The following is a 22,123-nucleotide window of genomic DNA, read 5'->3' as shown; positions in this document are numbered from 1 at the left end:
GTGATTTGTGGAATTGGATTTGGTTTAACTTCTGTTGTTGCCACTGGTTTCTCAGCCTTTGACTTCTTTTCCAAAGTGCTTTGAGACACTTTCTTTGGCTCAGAACAGCAAGCTTTCTTTGACTTAGAAACAGGCTGCGGTTTTGGTGTAGACATCCACCTCTTTGTAGCTGTTTGGAACATTAGCCTCTTGGGAATGTAGCTGCGGTTGTGGGACTGCTGTACAAACTCTCTGTACATACGCTGCTTTAGATTACCCCAAGTGATGGTAGAATTATTATAATTGGCCACAACTTCTTCTTGTTCCCACCATGTAGTAGATTCTCCCACAAGCGAGTCAAGTGCATATGAAAGTCTCTGATCATTAGGAATATTTTGTGACCTCATCATGTACTCTTTTCGCTCTCCCACTGTAGGTAAGCTTCTGGTCCTCATGACCTGAAAAATAGATATGGCGTGGCTCATCATCTACCTCATCATCTATTGTTGCACCATCTGGCTGGTCTTGTTCGGTGTAGTTGATGTTGTCTCCGTTAGGCTCTTGTTCCTCCTCGTCAAGCTCTGGTCCATCAACCATGCTTTCTTTTAGCTCTGTCTCGTGGCTCCAAGACTCACCATCAGTATTGTCAGCATCTATTGAACTGATTTCAGAATCAGTTACTTCGCACCATGGCCTTTGGTAAGGTTCTAAAGATTGGCCTTCTTCTCCATGACCGAAATCTCTATGCTCTGAGTCATATCTGTCTTCTGGCTCAGTATTTTAGTCTCCTTTGTGATGTTGAGACTCAGTTTCGTCCTGCCAAGGACCTCCTTCATGGTCACCTTCTACACCTTCTTCTCGGTCTGTCTCTTCATCTCTAGACCAAGCTGATTGATTGGTGTTGACTCTGCTGTAATATGGTGGCTCTGGATCGTACTCTTCACAGTCTAAATCATCTCCAATTCCAGAGCTGGTGTAGCCATCTCCTGGCCACGGTGGAGACTCATAGTCAGCCTCCTCATCGGAAAAAGCTAAACTCTCTTCTCCTTGACTCCATTGGCCTCCATTAGATTGGAACAGGTCTTCTTCTTCTGATTCAGCCATGGCGGTTGCTCCTTATGGTTTATCTCGCAAAGGCAAAGAGTAAAAATATGGATCAATTTCTAACTAGGCAATAAAAGGAAAGAAATAATTTTTTGCAAAAATAAGAAAATGGTAAAAACGATTTTTCTTTGCATTTTTTTGTTTTTACTTAAACAAAAATTAAAAAATTTAAATAACAAAAGGAAAATTCGTATTATTTTTTTTATTTAAAATTAAATTAAACTACAGAATATTTCAAAACCAAGGGATTTTTTTTTTCTGTCTTTTTTTTAAATGGAAATAATACAAAAACTAAAAATAAAGAGAAATCAATAAAAAGAAATATTTTGTGGATTTTCTTTTTATGAAACGAAACTAAATAAAACAAATAAATAATTTTTATTTGGTTTTTGAGTTTATAAAAGAAATCAAATAACAAAAACAATGAAAACAAAATTGAAACAAGTTTTTATGGGTTTTTAATTTTATGATGAAACAAAAACTGAAATAACAAAAAGCAAAAGATAAGAACAAAAGCACCTTGATAGGAACTTGTGCTCTGATACCAAATGATATAAGATTGGAATCACATCAAGTCTTATAATTCACAAGGTTGTCAAAGACAACAAGCTTTGCGGAAGTGGATATGATGGTGGGATGGAAGGTGGTGGATTTGATTGACTCTCTCAATCGATGGTGATTGACTCTCTCAATCTGTGAACGAAATAGATTGTTTGAATCTCACAAACAAGCTAAGTTGCAGCTTCTATAGAGCTAAGTGAATCACACACTTAATTCTAAAGAAAAAAGAACAATCTTTGCAAAGAAACACTTTGAAAGAAAACAAGAATACTTAGTATATTTCTGGATTGAAAGGTGAGTTTTTACAATGGACTAAGAGGAGCTTATATAATGCTCTTACACGTTCTAAAATGCTAAAGACAAAGAAACAAATCAAAGCTAATCAAAAACTAGCCGTTAGGCTCTAAATGAGTGAATCTCGGCCAAATATGAAAATGCGATGATGCCTTTGTATCTGGACGGTTTTAGGGGATAAGTTAGCTTCTCTGGAATATTATTATCTTCATAAAATACTCCCAAGTCGTAGCATTCAAAGGAAAAGAGCCGTTGGAGAGTTATGGCTCCAAGTGTAAATGCATCTATATATGGCAAGTGAAGTTTCAGAAGGATCCGCCTGATCCTGTGAGTTCTGGTGCATGGTGGGACAATATTTGGACCCTCTGATTGGTAAATGAAGTCTCCTGGTCGCCAAAGTCGGTTCTGTGTTGAATTGAACCGATTGACTCTCATACTTGCCATAAATGGCTCGGTTTGTCTCAATTGAAGATACAATTGGATCCGCCTGATCCAATGCGTATTGGTGCACCTTAAGATGTTGTGGAAGACTTCTAGAAGGAACTCAGAGTCTCCTGGGCGCCACTGACATGTTTGAAGTCTCCAAAACCCGGAAGGTTCCAAATAAGGAAAGTGGGGGATCTATTGGTTTAGATATTGAATATCTCCTAAACCAAAATCGATCTCAGTCTGATTCTAATTCTCCGTGATTCTCTGATGAGTCAAGATTCCAGATTCCAGAAAATGTTGGTTTACAGCTTAATTCCTCTTGGTTTAGTTAGAATTCTCCAATTAAGGCGGATATGTCTAAATCGGGTAAGTTGAGGATCACCCGATTTATAAACTTAATATCTCCTTCATCTGAACTCCAATTGGACTGATTCTACTTCGAGGCGTGCTCTGGCTGAGTTAGGAATGTAATCCAAGTGGTATTTGGGCTGGAACACTTGTTCTTGGACTTCATTTGGCCTGGACAAAGCTCACATGTCTCCTTAGCTTGTCTTGGCTCCATATTCTCCTCTCCTTGTTTCTTGATTCCTTGCTTTATGTCTGATGATGACTTGATGTCCTCATCAAGAATCATCGTAGAGATAAGCATGAACTTATTGGCTACTTCCTTCGATGCTTTTTGTTCATACTTGTCTTTTCTAAATAATACATTTATAAGAATCTTCTTTTTAACCATCTCATTCTAATTGAATAGTCTTGATATTATTTCGTTTTTGTTCAACTAAGCTCACAATGATACAATTCCGAACTTTTATTTTCATTTGGGGAAAAGGAAAAAAAAATACTAAAAACATTTTCAACCCAAACTCTTATGTTAAAGGTGTTATATATTTAAAATGAGGGTTTGAAAATGCATTGCTCCAATGGTAAAACCTCAAATTTAAGAATTTATATTTGGCATTATAATTCTCAATATTCACAATTATTAATTATGATGATAAAATTTTCATTAGTAAATATAAAACACAGAAAGAATTTACAAACACTATTAATAAATAAATAATAAAAATTACATATAAATAATAGGAAATCAAACATAAATAACCCAATTTATAAATTTATTTTGTGCAAAATTTATATGTTCATTGTAGCTTTAATTTCTTGTGTTGATTTACTTTTTGTGTTGATGTATTTAAACGTTATGTAATATATTTTTTTCTATATCAGTAATTTTGTTTTGAAATTTCATGTATTTATTTGTGTTTTATATGTGATTATTAAATTTATAAATATATATTCACATTTAAAGGATATTTAACTATATAAACTTAAAGAAAAACAAAACAAAAAGTAAGTTTGTTGATAAGATATATAACTTTAGAAACTAAAAAATAAAATAAACAGTATTTTATTTTTTTGAATAGTGAATTTTCTTGAGGATTCTCTACAAAAACCTTTAAATTTGAGGGTTTCTACTTTGTATGTTGGGTTGGAGATGCTTTAAGAAAGAAAAGATTACATTTTTTTTGTTTTTAACCCACAATTCTCAGAACCGATTCTGATTATAAGTAATAAATAGTTTTTTTATTCGACCAACAAAAACAAAAAAGTAGTAAAAAGTATTTGGGTGAAACAACGTTTGTGTTTAAGCAATGGAAAGTTAGAAATGCATTAAGGCGTATAGGTGTGTTTCAGACATTTTGTAGTTATTTTCACTTATGTACACAACCAAAGGTTGTAATCGGAATGGTTCCTTCCAGTGGAAGATTCAATTTTGTGGATCTAGACTATTTCATCGAATTTCCTTAATATAGAATTATTACATTAACTTTTGGCCATCCAACTATATGAGCTGCAATTTGAGTTTACATGAGCCGAAGGGTGATTAGTCTGGCATAAAAAGATGGTAATTGATCTTTAAACCGATGCGTTTGATTGATCTTATACGGTCGCGTTTTATTGATTTTAAACATATTTTGCACATAAAACGACATCGTATAAAGAGAAGGGTGGAGGGAAAGGAAAACACGCGAAAACAGAACCGTAAAAATTCTCCCGCTCTGTTTTGGCAAAAACATTTTGGAAGCATTCGTCTTATCACGTGGATCGACTCTAAGAACCGTTGATTATTTCTTAATCGACGGTCAATAAACAATCCTTAATATTCACCGAGATTTGAGAACATGAGATTATATATAACCTCACTTATCCCCATTTCATTCACATCTCAACAATTATTAGTCCCGAGAGCAATCAAATCCAATTTTCTCCAGAAATTTCTGAGATTTGAAAAATGTCTGGTCGTGGAAAGGGAGGCAAGGGTTTGGGCAAAGGAGGAGCCAAGCGTCACAGGAAGGTTCTGAGAGACAACATCCAAGGAATCACGAAGCCGGCGATTCGGAGATTGGCCCGTAGAGGAGGCGTCAAGCGAATTAGCGGTCTGATCTACGAGGAGACACGTGGCGTCCTCAAGATCTTTTTGGAGAACGTCATCCGCGACGCCGTCACTTACACCGAGCACGCACGGAGGAAAACGGTGACGGCCATGGATGTGGTTTATGCTCTCAAGAGACAAGGAAGAACTCTTTATGGATTCGGCGGCTAGGGTTTTATAAAATTGCTTTGTCTTCTACTTTTGCTGTATGTTTCAGAGTTTGGTGTTCAATCTAGAAAAACACTAGAAAGTTGAGGATGTATTTGCAATTTGGTTAATACAGTCTCAAATGTTGATCCTCTTTTAGTAATTACAGCTTCTCTATGCTTTGTTTGATTCCTCTGAACACGACGCGTTTTAATTTCACTCTTGACAATCAGATATCTAATAGAATCTTGGTTTAGAGTTTATAACCGGATCGGTTTAATTGAAATAACCGATCTATATCTTACTGTTCCAAATTATTTTTTGTTCTAAAATGTGATTGTCACACTTGACCAATCAGATACCTAAAAACGTCTTGGTTAAGAGTTAATAACCGGATCGGTTTAACTGAATTAACCAATCAAAATCTTACTGTTCCAAAATATTTGGTTTTGATAAGCCAATCAGAACAGTATTTGTATAATCATCTCCCATATTCTATGAGAGAAAGAGAAGAGTCGAGGAGAAGAAGCTAGGACCTTGGAGCACATCGCGTGAAATTTGACCGGGAATCTCTTGATTCTCGAGTGATGACAGCTCCGGGAAGCGAAGACATCGTCGTGATCGAAAAGGCGAAAAAGGCGGGAGAGGCGCATGTTATCACCGTGAATTGTCCAGACCGGTCCGGTTTAGGGTGTGATATTTGCAGAATCATTCTCGATTTCGGGCTGAGTATCAGAAAAGTAGGTATGATTCAACAATCCTTGATTTTGGGTGATTGATCTTTGTGTAATGCTCGAGAGGTGAATCTGATTGTTTGTTTTGATTGTATTGTATTGTATAGATGTTACAACAGATGGAGTGTGGTGTTACATAGTTTTGTGGGTCGTTCCTCATTATGATTCTCTGATATTGAGATGGTCACATTTGAAGAACCAGCTTGCATCTGTTTGCCCATCTTGCTCGACCTACTTTGTGCTTAATTTGATGTCTCCTTGTACTTCATCAACACATGTTTACTTGTTGAAGTTCTTTTGCCTAGACCGGAGAGGACTCTTACACGGTACTGTTTGTATCTTAACCGTCTCATGGGTTTGGTTTTTCTTTTCTTTTTCTTATGAATGTCATCTTAAAATGTGTGAGGATTCTGTTTTGTAGACGTTACTCAAGTACTAACCGAGCTTGAGCTCTCAATTCAAACTGTGAAGGTCACTACAACACCAGATGGGAGAGTTTTGGACCTTTTCTTCATAACAGATAACATGTGAGTGTGAGTTTGACAATCTGTGCTCTTTAATTCTTTTGAATCTAGGCATGAATGATGATGATTCGTACCATTTCTTGCTAGGGATCTTTTACATACAAAAAAACGCCAAGAAGAGACACTGGAGCAGTTTCGTTCTGTCTTAGGAGACTCATGTTTAAGCTGTGAAGTACAATTGGCTGGTCCTGAGTATGAAAATCATCAAAACATTCCATCTCTGTCTCCAGCTGTGGCTGAAGAGTTGTTTACGTCTGAGCAGCTCACCGATGAAGACAATCGTGTACAGGTTCTTAGTGATGATATGAGAAAGCTAAAGAATTTCACTGTCACAGTGGACAACTCCTTAAGCCCGGCTCACACGTTACTCCAAATACGCTGCGTTGATCACAGAGGCCTTCTCTATGATGTATTACGAACCTTGAAAGACTTTGACATTAAGGTATAATGGCAAAACCGACATGGATATTTTCTCGAACCTTTCTTGGTGATATCTCTGTTTTTGCAGATATCTTATGGTAGGTTCTCGCCTCAAACTCAAGGTCATAGGGAGCTAGAGCTATTTATTCAGCTGAAAGATGGAAACAAGATCGTGGATCCTGATAAGCAAGATTCGTTATGTTCACGTCTGAAAGCTGAAACGCTTCATCCTTTACGAGTCATCATAACAAACAGAGGACCAGACACAGAGCTTTTGGTTGCTAATCCAGTTGAGTTATCCGGTAAAGGCAGGCCGAGAGTGTTTTATGATGTCACCCTTTCACTGAAAGTGCTAGGAATCTGCGTTTTCTCGGTAAGAAACAAATCTAATTCACAGAAATCTTAGAATCACTGTGACTCTGATCACTGTGAACTGTGTTGTCTTTTGATTGTATCTCAGGCTGAAATAAGAAGACACACGGCTAGTGACCGAGAATGGGAAGTATACAGATTTCTTTTGGATGAAAATTGTGTGTTCCAGCTCGGTAGCGTTTCTGCTAGGAATGAGATTGCTAATAACGTGAGAAGAACATTGATGGGTTGGTGAATTGATGACATTGACATTTGTAATCTCTATCTCGGTTTTAACAAGCTTTCATAAATCTGAACGTGGTTACATCAGAGTGTAGAGGTGACCAATATGTCAATCACCATGATCTTGCTTAGGTTTATCAACTATCAAGAGAAGGGACAAGAGATCAATGTTGTGAATTTGTGATCGACTTTTACAACGAAAAGAGCTGAATGAAAAACGGAATGTGGGATCAAATATTATCTTGCTCTCTCAACTAACGTGTAAAACAATTAAGGGCATGACTCTTATGTTATTAAACAGCCAAAACTAGTTAGATTCTTATGTTATTAAAACTTATGATCGTCGACATGGTCTACAAATGTTTGAACTTTACAACAATCCTCAAACTCTTCAAAACCTTCAATTTCAAATTTTTTGAAAGTGTTCCTTTCGGGATTGAAGAGAGTATCTCTGAGGATGAGATCAATCGGGATGGGATCTGAGTTTTCTCCTCTGTTCATGATCTTGTGCTTGGTTACAAAGACTTAAAAACAGAAGCAGTCGCTGCTTATATAATAGAAGTGAAAGATTAAAAAAAAAAAGCTTATATAATAGAAGTGAAAAATAAAAATAAACAAGAATGGAAAAAATTATAAATTCCCCCGCCGGGCTTCGAACACGGATTTCAAAGTTTGGCAGAGACTTAATGTCTATTTGTTTAAGACTTCACGAAAATTTGGCAGAGACTTAACCAGTGTGCTACAGCGGATCCTGTTAGTTTAAGACTTCACGAAATTTTATTTATTTATTAGATGTAAACTCAGGTTGTTACACTTGGCCTTTTGATTACAAATCCTTTGGACTTAAAATGTGTTGTATTACACGTACCCTTCTTCCATACTCAAAGGTCTTGAACAAAATAATTTATTAGCAAGAGTCTTTACGATTATTTTTTTCTTAAAGATATATACATATCTGAGACGCAGATGTGATGAACAAGAAAGGATGATAACGGTGAAAAAAATTACTTACTTCTGATGACTAAGGTGAATGTAGACGAAGTATTTAATGAAAGTATCTAAAAGCATAGGTGCCCATAATACACACATCGACGATAAAACGCACATGGCAACTCTCAAAGTTGTATGTATTCATCGTTTGACTTGGTGGTATAGTCATTGTAGAGGACTAGCTAGAGTTCCTCATGTAGTAAGCGGTGGGATACTCATGTAGTAAGTGGTGGTGGTTTTCTAGAACACACCAGATACAAGTTAAAGTCACATACACAGCATATGAATTATGAGTGTAACCGTATAACCTTAGTGAGAGTTAATTGCACACAAAATGCAAGAGTATTCTTTTGTACTGGAACCAAACTTGATATGCTCAAACTCAGAGTAAATGTATCCATCAGAGACGTGAGTTAATTAACATCCGTCAAACTAACCCCCAATGAAACGAGATGAAAGAAAACTTCACTAAAATAGAATTAGGGTTTTGGAAGGATGGAAACTTCACTGGAAAGAAACAGCCGCAACTCAATGGCCATACATGAGAATAGAAATATGGGTCCAAGGGCTTCACAGTGATATCTAGATCGCTTTCTGGAACTTTCTAGATCGCCGGCAAAATACTTCCGAAGTTTCTTGGAACTAACATCAATGCAAGCTATAATATCAAAAGGGTAATCATATGTACGAGCAAAGTAAAACACAACCCCATTGATGGATATACCTTTAGATATAAGATGATGGACTCGACACTGAAACTTTCCTCTACGACACTTTTCCAGTTTGGAAAGTTAGAATTTGATTCTCTTCATCACCATGATAATATGAAGGGCTGATGGACAGTACCTTGAATCGTTTGTTAATGGAATCATACCCTAAAAAAACCCTAAAATATTCGCTAGGTAAGCTCTACTGTCCTGTGCTAGGGTTACACATCATCAGCACTGTGATCATATCCCTCTTTGACATACGCATTTTAGGGAAATAGATAAAACCAGAGACAAGGTCACAAAACTCTTAGCACATTGTGTCTCCGAAAGATTCCATATGAGAATGGCGTTAGTACAATAGACATCTTTTCATAAAAAACAAATTTCCGCTGCCGGGCTTCAAACCTGGATTTCAAAGGGTGGTAGAGACTTGATGCCATCTGTGTTCTGAAATTAGCCAATGTGCTACAGCCAATCTTGTTATTTTAAGTTTAGGAAAATATATATTATTTACATGTAAACTCAGATGGTTACACTTGCTCCATTAATCTTGATTATACATTTGCTCCATTAATCATGCAAATACTGTAGCTCCGAAATGATTCAACAATCCTTGATTTTGGGTGATTGATCTTTGTGTAATGCTCGAGAGGTGATTCTGATTGTTTGTTTGGATTGTTTAACAAGCTTCCATAAATCTGAACGTGGTTACATCAGAGTGTAGAGGTGACCAATAAGGCAATCACCATGATATTGCTTAGGTTTTTCAACTATCAAGAGAACGGACAAGAGATCAGTGTTGTGAATTTGTGATCGACTTGGGTCTTAGAACCTTTAAACTATAATATTAATCTTTACAACGAAAAGAGCTGAATGAAAAACGGAATGTGGGATCAAATATTATTTTGCTCTCTCAAGTAATGTGTAACACAATTAAGGGCATGTAGATGGTAACCAGAGAAAAAATTTTTTGAATAGCTAACAAAGTTATATAGCTCACACAAAACTTGTAGATGAGAAGACACACTAACAGCCAAAACTAGCTAGACTCTTATGATATAAAAACTTATGATCGTCGACATGGTCTACAAATGTGTAAACTTTACAACGATCCTCAAACTCTTCAAAACCTCTGATTTCAACTTTGTTGAAAATGTTCTTTTCGGGATTGATGTATAAAACATACAATGGTGTAGATGTATAGTTCATCGAGAAAACAATTTTTCACCTGTTATGACCTGTAGCAGTGGCTCTGACGACAACGAGGGGAATAGGAACCTTACTCTCAATGCCAGGTCTTAGAGAGAAATCACGTGTTGACCATTCTTGTTTCCTGACATCCTCTAGAACCCACAATTACTATACCATTGCGTTCTAACCCCGCCTATTTTACCGTTGTAATTTATCAGTTTGGTAGGCCAATGATAAAAGATTTCGCTAATAGCTTTTTCTTCAAGTAACCAAACTTTTTCTAACCTAACACCAAAGTAAACTATATTCGCCCGAGGCTGACAGCCAATAACAACAGGTTAGGGAGCTAAGTAATGCAAAACCCCATTGATACATACTCCTTCACCTAAAGGATAATATGGGTTAATGGCATTTTGATCGTCCTCCATGACACTTTTCCAGTTCCTAATTCCAGAACTTGATGCTCCCTTTCACAAGTAAACAGTATCTTGAATCATTTGCCAATCGGATCATACCCTAGAAAGGTTTTTTCCAAACCCTTCTTCTTCGTCATTGGTTTGGGGAAAGCTCATGTACTGTCCCGTGCTAGGGCTATATATCACCGGCACTATGTTCGTATTCCCCTTTGAGATTCGCATGTTAGGGAAATAGATCAAACCAGAGATAAGGCCACAAAACTCTGAGCACATTGTCTCTCGGGATTACAAATGAGAATCTGCGGTTACTACAAGACACGAATTCTGAATCTGAGGCAACTAGTAGAAGTGGCACTTACAGTCTATTACATGTAAACTCAGATGGTTACATTTATATTACTTTACAAAATCTTTGGACCTAAATGTGTTTTATTACACGTACCCTGCTTCCATACTCAAAGGTCTTGAACAAATTAATTTTTTTTCAGTGTTTTATGAAAGTAGCTAAAAGCATAGGTGCCCATAATACGTGAAAGTGGTGAGTCGTCGTAAACTGAATAGAAAGCGCAATCAAAGGTAAAACAAAGAAAGAGACGAAGCAGCACTCAACAATAGAGCTGAGAACCACAGGGACAAGCGTAGAGAAAAAGCGGTATTAGATCACTTATATATATATTTCGTCAGAATTTCATTGGAAATTAATAAAAATATTTTCCTACCAATAATTTTGTAAAATATTTGATAAAAATATGACATGTTTTCTTTTATTATAATACTCACAACAATGATTAAAAACGCACATGTCAACTCCCAAAGTTTTAATCGTTTGACTTGGTCGCATTGTCATTGTAGAGGACTAGAAAATGCTCATGGGATATATTGATAGGGGGATACTCATGTAGTAAGCGGTGGTGGTTTTATCAAACACACCAGATACATGTTAAAGTCATATACAGATACAGTATATGAGGAATAACTATAACCTTAGACCTTAGTGAGAGTTAATTGCACACAAGATGCAACAGTTTTCTTTTGTGGAACCAAACTATAGAGAGGATGATTGTGAGTGGATAGTTTTAATGCTGTCTACATGCTCTGATAGTCAAGCAGTTTGGTTTCTATTTCCAAGCTGTCACATGTGCAGAGTCTTATGATATCATTTTCAGGACAAAATTTTTATTCAAAGCATGATATATACACAGTCCTACCAAAATACCTATAGTCTCTATTATTGCTCCATTAATCTCGAGTGATCAAATACCTATAGCCTTATTTGTTTGTAACTATTCAAGCATGAATTCGTACGTAGATAACTAAATAAATGTTCCATAAGTCATGCTGGAACAGTTTCTTCTTTCTTATTCACATTATTTCATATCACCCTATGTATGTTCTATAATTTGAATTTCAAATGGCATATACATATTTCAATGTTGTGATCAACTTGGGTCTTGAAGAACTATTAAACTATGATATCAATCTTTATTAAGAAAATAGTTGAATGAAAAAACGGAATGTGGGATGCAAATGTTAATTTGCACTCTCATGTAACGTGTAACACAATTAAGAATTCAAGGGTATGGTATGTAGATGGTTTCCAGAAAAAATAACCAAACGAATGGTCCGAAACTTATAGAAGAGAAGCCACACTAACATCCAAAACTAGCTAGACTCCTATGTTAAAAATTGAAATCATCGACATAGTCTACAAATGTGCAAACTTTACAACGATTCTTCAACGCTTCAAAACCTTCGATTTTAACACTTTTGAAAGTGTCTCTTTCGGGAAATAAGTATGGAAAATATAACAGTTTATATATATTGTTCATGGAATTTCACCTGTAGCAGTCACTCCAACAACAACGAGGGGAGTGGAAACTGTTGCGAATATCTCTTATTTCGATTTACTTGATCTAAGCTTGCTAATGGATACGATTATGAATTCAAGATATGAATTGTGAAAGAAAGTTGTTAAATATGTGTTTATGGACTTGCAACTTAAAACCTTTGGCAATGAGTGGATTGACTCTTATCTTTCGTATACTACTTCACAAATTCACCAACTACCGATGTAAGATTTTCACAATACTCCCTCTCAGGCTCAAGCCAATCAGGATTGAAACATTGGGGAAACAAACATCCACGGGGAGAACTCTAACCAGGAATGGTTCAAAGATCGATGGCTCTGATACCATGTTAAATATGGGTTTATGAACTTCGAACTCAAAACCAATTGGCGAGTAGATCGGTAAATTCTTCAACTACCAATGTGGGACTTTCACAACAAAAATAAAGACAATAGAACGTCATACGAAATTTCCTCAGTTCAGGTGCTAAACCGCAATGCTATGTCTGGCTGAAAATTGCTTGGAATTCACTAAAGAATTGGTTTACAACGCCGTCGTCTGTTTTTCCGGAAAATACCCCCCAGGCCCAGATACAATTTCACTCACCGGAAAAGATCTTTCTGTTTTCCCTCTCAATACAAAGAATCTCTCCTCTCAGAGATGACAATGATCTCTCACACGAAGAAGAACTCACTCACCAAGACTAAATGACCTTATCGGTTGTAACAAACCGTAACAACTTCTGTGCATGTAAAGGACACTCTAACGGTCACAATCTCAGCTTCTTCTTCTTCTTCAATGTTCAGCTTCAACACAAAGCTCAAAACGACTGCACTTTTGAAGTTTAAGTGAACCACTCCGGTTTGTACCCGAAATGCATTAATTGACTTCTAAACCTGGTTCTTTCTCAGCTTCATAACCAGCTCCCGCTAGTCAAAACCCATCCAACAAACTCCACCTTGGTTACAGAACCATTTAACCCAATTCCTTAGCAAACTCTTGTAATTTACCCTTGTAATTTACCCATGTAATTTACCCATCACACCTTTCATACCATCGATCGCCAAATGATCCTGCCTAATTTACCCATGCAATTTATCAGTTTGGTACGACCAAAAATAAACGAAGTCATTTAGTAGCTTTTGCTTCAAGAAACCAAACTTTTTTGGACCTAACATGAAAGCAAACTAAAACCTTACGAAAATCAGATTTGGGAGTTACGTAATACAATATCCCATTGATGCATATTCCTTCACCAATGTTAATGGAATATTGATCGTTCTCCATGACACTTTTTCAGTCCCCAATGTCAGAATTTGATGCTCCCCTTCACAAGAAAACAGTACCTTGAATCTTTTGTCAATCAGATCATACCTTAAAAAGCTTTTTTTCCAAACCCTTTTTCTTCTTCATCGGTTTGGGTAAGCTCGTGTACTGCCCAGTGGGGTTATATATCACCGGCACTGTGATCGTAACCCCCTTTGAGATACGGATGTTAGTGAAATAGATCAAACCAGAGATAGGGCCACCAAACTCTGAGCACACCGTGTCTCCGCCTCTCTGGGGAATTTCAATATGAGAATCAGCGGCTACTACAAGAGATGACTTTTCATCCAGATTCTGAGGTTGAGGCAGCAAGTAGAAGTGTCAGTTACCATATTATTAGAGGGCGAAGAAGAGAAGTAATTCCAAATAACGATTAACAAGACACAAACATTGATCTTGTGTTATATATGTCAATTAATTAACAATCTATGCTATTAAAATAGAAGCATGTTTTGTGTCCAAACAAGTTTTACTTAGTTTTTTACAATTCTGTTTTTGAATAACTTCTATTTATATATGTTACCAAACAAGTCAATTTAATATAATATTAATAAAATAATATATTTTTAATTTATATTTAAAATAAATCTGAAAATTTAAATTTGAATTTAGATTTGTTTTATATTTCTTTAAATATAGGTTATACTATTTATCAAAAATCATAAAATAAGTTATTATTATATTTTAAAATAAAAAATAAATCTGATATTAATTTAAATATTCAAATTTCAGTAATATTTTCAATAAAAAAGATAAAAATAATATATTACTGTATATTTTAATAATTAAGTCTAAAAATTTTAATATTCAAACTTAAAAATATATTAAATATACAAATAATATGAATGAACATGTTATAATTATATTTTAATAATCATAGTTTTTTCGGATTAATATAAATGGACATGTTATAATGACGTTTTTATAATCATTGCACTTTTGGATTAATATGAACAAACATGTTAGAATAATGTTTTTTTAATAACGGTTATATATATACTAGAAAAAGAAATCAATAGAAACTATATATAGAAAAAATATGTATCCTTTATTAGAAAATTATATCTAAACAAAAACAAAAACACAAATTATATTATAAAATTTGATAAAATATAAATAGATTTTGTGCGGATGCACGGGGTAGAATCTAATGCCTAGTTAAAACAAAACCGCTTTGTTAAATAACTCCAACATAACACAACTTCACACTAAGTTTGATTCTTGTGTCCTCCTCTTTCTCTCCCTTACATTAGCCATACAAATCGTTATCTTTGTGTTGTGTACATAAAATGAGGTAATTCAAAATTACTTCATTTTCTTTGTATTTAAATATTTATGAATTATTATATTATTTACGAAGTGATCTGAGCTGTGGTTCAATGCACAGTTTTGAATGTCGTTTTGATTAATAAAATTCGTATATTCTGATTGGTCAGCTACTACTCTATTCTGATTAGTCGATTTTATTTTAAGTATTCTGCGATTTTTAAAAAAGGAAACAATCCATACTTAAAAAAAAAATTGGGCTTGCATTCAAGCCCATATTTTCGGGTCAAAATAAAAATATATATTAACAGTTGATACCTTCACAAAAAAAATGCTAGCTGTGATGGTTAGAGAATAGAGACATATGTTATTATTCTGCATGAAGCAAGTTCGAGTCTTACAACTCAAACTTTATTATATTTTTTTGGTTATTCTGCATGTAGCAGGTTCGAGTCCTACAACTCAAATTTTATGATATTTTTTTTTGGTCGACAATATAATATATACTTCACACCTCAATGTTTAATAAAAATAAAATTATAGCTGTGTTGGGTAGTAATCCAAATTTGTATTCCACATGTAGTAAGATCGAATCCACTAACTTATTTTTTCCAGATATTTTATGCAATAATAAAATAGTGCTTATATGATATTTTTTGTTTCAACCCGAAACAGAATTTTTTTTTCATTTAAATAAATTAAATTTTTGATAAACTGAATGATAAAATCAAATCTATAATTATTGAGGTTTTTTTTTAAAAAAAATATGGGTTGTGTGATAATTAACTTATAGAATATACCCTCAAGATATCTTGGCATTATGGTCACAAAAAAACAGATGTAAAAACACATAAATCCTTAAAAATAAATTACTATTTTTAATTTAGTTCAAAAATAAAAATTTACTTATCGTAAAAAAGTAAATTTTCTATAATCATAAAAGTCAATCTTTTATTTTATTTTAATCCAAAAAGATAGTTTTCTAACTGTAAAAAGTCAGTCTTTTAGAAACAAATCGATTTAGTTATCTCTATACTTATCGGATTATTAAAAAAAAGGACACAATCGAGTTTCGATTAATCAAAAAGAAAAATTTATTTATATCCATAATTAAAAAATGGAAATTCCTAATTAAAGTAAAAGTATAGAACGCTCACAGTGCTCTTCAAAATATGTGAAGACAAAAAAGACATGACTCATTTTCATATTTACGATCTCATGTCATTAGTCATTACCATTTAAAATAAATCAAAATCGTAAAAAGGGCTAAATTATCAGTAAAAATTAAATGTTTGATAAATTAAATGATAAAATCAAATCTATAATTATCGAGGTATTTTTTTAAAAAATAAATATACTGGTTGTCTGATAATAAACTTATAGAATATACCCTCAAGATATCTTGCCATTATCGTCACAAAAAAACAGATGTAAAAAGGCATAAATCCTTAAAAATAAATTAGTATTTTTAATTTAGTTCAAAAATAAAAATTTACTAATTCTAAAAAAGGAAATTTTCTATAATCATAAAAAGTCAATCTTTTATTTTATTTTAATCCAAAAAGATAGTTCCTAACTGTAAAAAGTCAGTCTTTTAGAAACAAATAGATTTAGTCATATCTATACTTATCGGATTATTAAAACAAATAAAAAATCGAGTTTCGATTAATCAAAAATAAAAATTCATTTATATCCAGAACTAAAAAATGGAAACTCCTAATTAAAGCAAAAGTATAGAACGCTCATAATGCTCCTCAAAATATTACCATTTAAAAATAAATCAAAATCGTAAAAAGGGCTAAATTATCAGAAACAATATATGCATAAATTCAAAAATTATATATCATCGAGCTAAACTTGGATTTGGGCCATCTAAATGTAAACCTTTTTAGCCGACTTTGATCATATAATTTTAGGCCAAAAATAAACCCTAAGTGTAGCTTGGATTCTATAAATATAGTTGTATCTTAGTGTAACCCTCATTCGGAATAATTAAAACAGCCGTCTTAGGTTTCGAGAATTGGTAGAGCTGTGTTGTATTCAGTTTAGGTATTCGTAATCTTTAGAAACGCCTTTTTAGATATTCGAAATCATTATAACGCCGTATTTGATATTTAGAAACGCTGTAACCGCCGTTTAGCATTAGTGTATCTCTTATTTCTTTCTACACAGAAGATCATACGAGTTACGACAATGATAGATTTGGTTTTTGTATGCGCCACATGTATTTTTGATTAAATATGCACCGAGGATCATACATGTTTGAGGTTAGTTTGCTAGGTATTTGCGTGTTTTGGACGTCGACTATCTCGATAGTTTAGGTTCGCAGCTTGATCAGAGCCAAACGTCTACAACAGGTTTACTTCTCCTTTGTTTAATATTTTGTTATCTATATTTATTTATTTTTTGTTGTGTTTTCTTCAATTTTCTTTTATATATTTTGGGATGTTATTTTTTTTTTGGTTTTGTACAGCTTTATATATACTTTCTGAAATTATTTTTGTTTTTTAATTCGCTTTCTTTTTATAGACATTAATTAGTTTTTTTGGTTTTGTTTTGTTCAGTTTTCTTTAATATAATTTCTGATGTTAATTACGGTTTTCTTATTTAATTCATTTAAATCTTCCTCCATATGTTAGAGACAATAACCGAAGAGGATCTTCGAAAAGACTAATTAATTAGCTATTGCATTTTATTGATCTACCTTCCCTCTTGCATGTTTCTGATCTATTATACACAAAAAAGTTTTGTTGCCTACAATAGTGAGAATTGTTACAACGTTTGTCTTTCTTAATGATAAAACTCACAGCAGAATATCTGCCTCATCCTGCAGAAAACAGTTTTCTCGCGTGAAATCCTAATCATATAAGATTAATTTTCTGTTAGCTAGCCTCTGCTTAATTATTTATTTTGTACTCTTTGAATTCCTTTCACTTTTTCTTTCATAGGTTTTCGAGTTTAAGGATGTTATTCATATTTAATTTTTCAAAAACTTTTAATCTATTTTAGGTGAAGATCGAAGTGGATCATCAAAAAGGGTAATGAATTAGCTACATCGGTTTTCTTGACTGTTTGTAATTCAGTATGTTTTTCTATTGAACACGAACAAGGTTTAGTTGTATACAATGGTGAGAATCGAAGCAAAGAAGTTCTTTTGGTTTGATCGTCTCACCGGTAGAACTTGCCATTTAATATCTATCTCGCCTATTGTAAACCAGATTTGTAGCATAAAACCCTAACATATTTTCACTTCAAGTGTTTGTGTTTTTTGTGCTGTTTATTATTTTATTAGTTTGCCATGTAGTTGCATGAAACCCTAACATCTTATAATCATATGTGTTTTTGTGTTTTTATGTTAGTATTTGTTAAAAATTCAACTCTAAAAAATAAACTTTTATTTCTTGATCTAATTTCTAAAGAAATACCTTTAGGGCAGATCTGTAAGTGATTGCGGCTGTGGAAGAATCGAGATCGTTGTTCAAATCATCGAGTTTTCCGAATTCGTCTTCGAAAAGATGTCTTCATACACAGATGAACATTAACAATACCAGTATAGAGACAACTTTATTATTGAGTAATATATTTATCTTATAAATTATTCGGCTGTCAATCATTACATTAATAATTCTTTTTTTTTGTCGCTCAGTTTATTAATAATTCAAATCTTTATTTTGATTAGTATTTTTAAGAATGTTTATAACAAATGCCCTTAAAAATTCAATTATTTATTTTGATTAGCATTTTTAGTATGTTTATAAAAAATTTCATAGAAATTATATCACATTCAGCCTTCATTTTTTCCATTTTTCTCATTCGTTTATGATTTAATTTAATTTTATGTTTTAGTAGCTAAAAAAACAAATTAATTAAATTGATTTATTTTGGTGATTCATTTTTTGCTAGATGTGTTTAACAAATACCATAAAATTCTAGAAAATCATATAATATACTCAGAAATTATATCCATTCAAATTTAGGTATTACCAAATATAAGATCAAACAAATTGGAAATTAAAAGAGATATCATACGAACGTTAACCATGCGCTTATATCCGGCATGTTCAAGACAAATGATATGGAAAATAGGTAATAAATCTTTCATCTTCTTGGCTCTAATAGCATTGTGTACATATCATGTCTCCTTTGCAGCCATATATTGTGGGACGGTTGGGGTATTCATTCACAAATACATCACAGTTGCACATCTTGAATTGGTTGTTAGAAAATGAGTCTATCTTATCTTCAAATTCCAGAGGACTTACAATCTAGACTCGCTCAAAAAATAACATGCTCTTCACTGATACTTTTTATTGTGTCCTTGCTTAATCTTCCAAGAGATCTTTCTCCTTCTTTGGTATTATTGAAAATGACTTTTTGAGGCATACTGTATATATAGATTGCATACTCATTTCCTTTGTTAGCCGTCTTCAGAATTATTTTGACATGGATTTTCTCTTACACGTTAAAACTAATTCACTGTGGTTATGTATTAGAAAGAAATATTTTGTTGGTTTTCATATTAATGTAAGTTAACTAACAAGATTGTTACATAATCATTTATTTGAAGAAATCTTACTACTACATGATCATTTAAAATGAATAGAAACAATTATAATTGTAATTAAAATTTTAAAATTTAAAACTGTTTATATGCCCATGCTGGATCAAGCGAAGAAGAAAACATTTTTTAAGTTGTGATAGTATTGGTACATCAGATTGAACTAGATTTTTAATGTGGGATTTGTGTTAATCTATGAAATAAAGATGTCAACAAAAGAAGAGGACAAAGCAGATGAAAAAAGAATTTTGGAAAATACAAAAACTAGATTTTTTATTATATGTGGGGAGAGGGGAGAAGAGACTTTTGGTAACAAAAAATATCCATAGATTGTGAAAACATTAGCAGTGCAGGTAAAGTATGAGACTGCATTTTGTATCGTTTCATTAGAATTTTGTTTTAACTCAGTAATTCTAAAAATTATTTTAGTTCAGGTTTGTATATGTAGAACATAAATTATTCAGTCTAAGTTAACATCAACGTAAATTAAAGTTATAGCAGTGACCATGATTGTTGAGAGTCGACTAAGTTTTTTTCCATATTAAAACATTTGTTTCACTGCTTAAGAAGATGAAGAAAAAACATTTGATGAATTAAGAAGAAGATGGATAACAGTGAATGACGAAAAGAGATAAAGATTATAAGAGGAGGAAGATAACGAGAAAGCAGTAGTAGAAGAAGAAAATTGAAAAATAATGTAGATGAAGAAGAGGAATGTGAAGATGAAGAATTTTTATTTAAATAAGACAAAAATATGAAGAAAAAGATAATGAGTAAAAATTGACAAAAAAAAAACAAGAAAAAGTTGGGTAATACGAGGATGGTGAAAAAAAAGTATACAAGAAAGAAAAAAACGAGAGATAAAGAAGAGGAAGCATATAAAGACAAAGTATAAGTGGAAGATGACTTAGATGAGATAAGTACAAATAACAAAAAGAATAAAAATTATAAAAAGATGACGAAGAAAATAAGCCGAAGAAGCCAAAGAGGATAAAGAAGAAGAAGTAGAAATAAAGACCACAATGAGAAAGATGAAGACATGAAAGATAGAAAAAGGAGGAAGAAGAGGAAGAAGAAGACAAAGCGGATGAAAAATATTTTCCGAAAAAACAAAGAAAAAGATAGAGACGTTAAAGATAAGAAAAAAGATCTGAAGATAATAATGACAAAGTATAAGTATGTGAAGATGAGTAAAGAGGCTAAGAAAAATCAGAAGGATAAGTAGATGAAAGACATATACGATGAACTAGGAAGAAGATGGATATTATCAGAAACCTCAAACAGTGAAGCTCTTCAGCATGGGCGATGAAGAAGAATTTCGAAAAACAAAGGACCAAAATGTTGAAGATGAGAAAGGATACCAGAAGATGATGACTAACAAAGTATAAGAATGTGACTATGAGGAATAAGGATAAGAAAAAAAAAACATAAAAGTAAGAACATGAAGAAGAAAAATGGCTAGGAATAAGATTGCTAATAAGGTGAGAAGAACATTGATGGGTTAATGAACTGAAGACATTAACAGGGATGTCAAATTGTACTGCTGTGTGATTATCATCTATGGTTATGCGACTTGTGTCCCATTGATTTAAAGTCCATATACCCGTTTGGCTGTTGGTAAATTAATCAGCAAAAGCTAATCATCAATAATATCTTATTGGTTGGTCAAATACCAGAAAACATCGTAGCTTTACGTATCTTTGGTCAAAAAGACAAACCGGTTTCTATTTCAATTTATGAGAAATTGTAGTAATACAAACCAGTTTCTATTTTCATAACTCAGAAATTCCTATCATTATGTTCCACAAATCTGTTCCGTGTTTAGGTGACCAATAAGGCAATAATCATGATTTGCTTATATTTATTAACTATCAAGAAAAGGGACGAGATCAACTTTTGGGTCTTAAAGAACGTTTAAACAATGATATAAATCTTTACGAAAAGAGTTTGGCTGAAAACGCATCAAGTATTTATTTTGCTCTATCAAAAAACGTGTAACACAAAGGCATGAAAAAAACTGAATAGCCAAAAAAGAAGAAGAAGAAAAAAAAAATAGCCAACAAAGTAATATAGCTCACATAAAATATGATCAGAAGTCACACGAACAGTCAAACCAGCTAGGTCGGTTATAAACTTGTGATCTGCTACATGATCTACAAAGGTGTAAACTCTACTAAGACTACTAAACTCTTCAAAACCTCGGATTTCAAATCTTTCAAGAATGTTCATTTCAGGGGTTGAAGTAGAAAACATAGGTCGGTTTAGATGTATAGTGTATCGAAAAAACAAGTTCACCTGTAGCAGTCACTCCAACCACAGCTAAGCTACAAGAAGCATCTGAAGTCTCAAGGATTTTTTCCACTGAGAAAACGTGTTTCGACCATTCTTGTTTCTTGTTATCTTCTAGTACCCAAAAATGAAAATTAATGGTATGACATCTATCATCCAGGTCTCAAACAGAAAGAGCTTGTCCATCGACCATTCTTGTTTCTCGGCATCCTCTATAGAACCCACAAAGAAAGATCAATGCTAAACCCTCCATCAGATTGAGTGACTATGCCATTGCGTACTAACCGCGCTTAATTCACCCGTGAAAATT

General features: G+C 33.4%; 2 protein-coding genes across 2 annotated transcripts; both read left to right on the top strand.

Annotated features, from left to right (window-relative positions):
• The first annotated feature begins 4,595 nt into the window (after positions 1 to 4,595).
• Positions 4,596 to 5,116, top strand: LOC18013997 (histone H4). Its single transcript, XM_006418919.2, has one exon. The coding sequence runs from the start codon at positions 4,661 to 4,663 to the stop codon at positions 4,970 to 4,972; it is 312 nt and encodes a 103-aa protein (XP_006418982.1). The 5' UTR covers positions 4,596 to 4,660; the 3' UTR covers positions 4,973 to 5,116.
• A 339-nt stretch (positions 5,117 to 5,455) lies between these two features.
• Positions 5,456 to 7,438, top strand: LOC18013996 (ACT domain-containing protein ACR9). The gene is made up of 6 exons (XM_006418918.2): positions 5,456 to 5,692; positions 5,790 to 6,008; positions 6,104 to 6,209; positions 6,294 to 6,648; positions 6,715 to 6,999; positions 7,087 to 7,438. Exons 1-6 carry the CDS (start codon positions 5,536 to 5,538, stop codon positions 7,231 to 7,233), a joined length of 1,269 nt encoding a protein of 422 aa, XP_006418981.1. The 5' UTR covers positions 5,456 to 5,535; the 3' UTR covers positions 7,234 to 7,438.
• Positions 7,439 to 22,123: the final 14,685 nt, after the last annotated feature.

Source organism: Eutrema salsugineum, unplaced genomic scaffold, assembly GCF_000478725.1.
Source record: "Eutrema salsugineum unplaced genomic scaffold, Eutsalg1_0 scaffold_4, whole genome shotgun sequence".
In the NCBI taxonomy this organism is placed as follows: domain Eukaryota; kingdom Viridiplantae; phylum Streptophyta; class Magnoliopsida; order Brassicales; family Brassicaceae; genus Eutrema; species Eutrema salsugineum.
This window is presented reverse-complemented; position numbering and strand designations above follow the sequence as displayed.

What these genes read in the sequence shown, in the direction of transcription:
- LOC18013997 (XM_006418919.2), top strand. Translation starts at nt 4,661, where the DNA reads ATGTCTGGTCGTGGAAAGGGAGGCAAGGGTTTGGGCAAAGGAGGAGCC.
- LOC18013996 (XM_006418918.2), top strand. Translation starts at nt 5,536, where the DNA reads ATGACAGCTCCGGGAAGCGAAGACATCGTCGTGATCGAAAAGGCGAAA. An exon ending in TTCTTCATAACAGATAACAT is followed by an intron (nt 6,210 to 6,293) that starts GTGAGTGTGAGT and finishes ATTTCTTGCTAG; the next exon opens with GGATCTTTTACATACAAAAA. An exon ending in TAGGAATCTGCGTTTTCTCG is followed by an intron (nt 7,000 to 7,086) that starts GTAAGAAACAAA and finishes ATTGTATCTCAG; the next exon opens with GCTGAAATAAGAAGACACAC.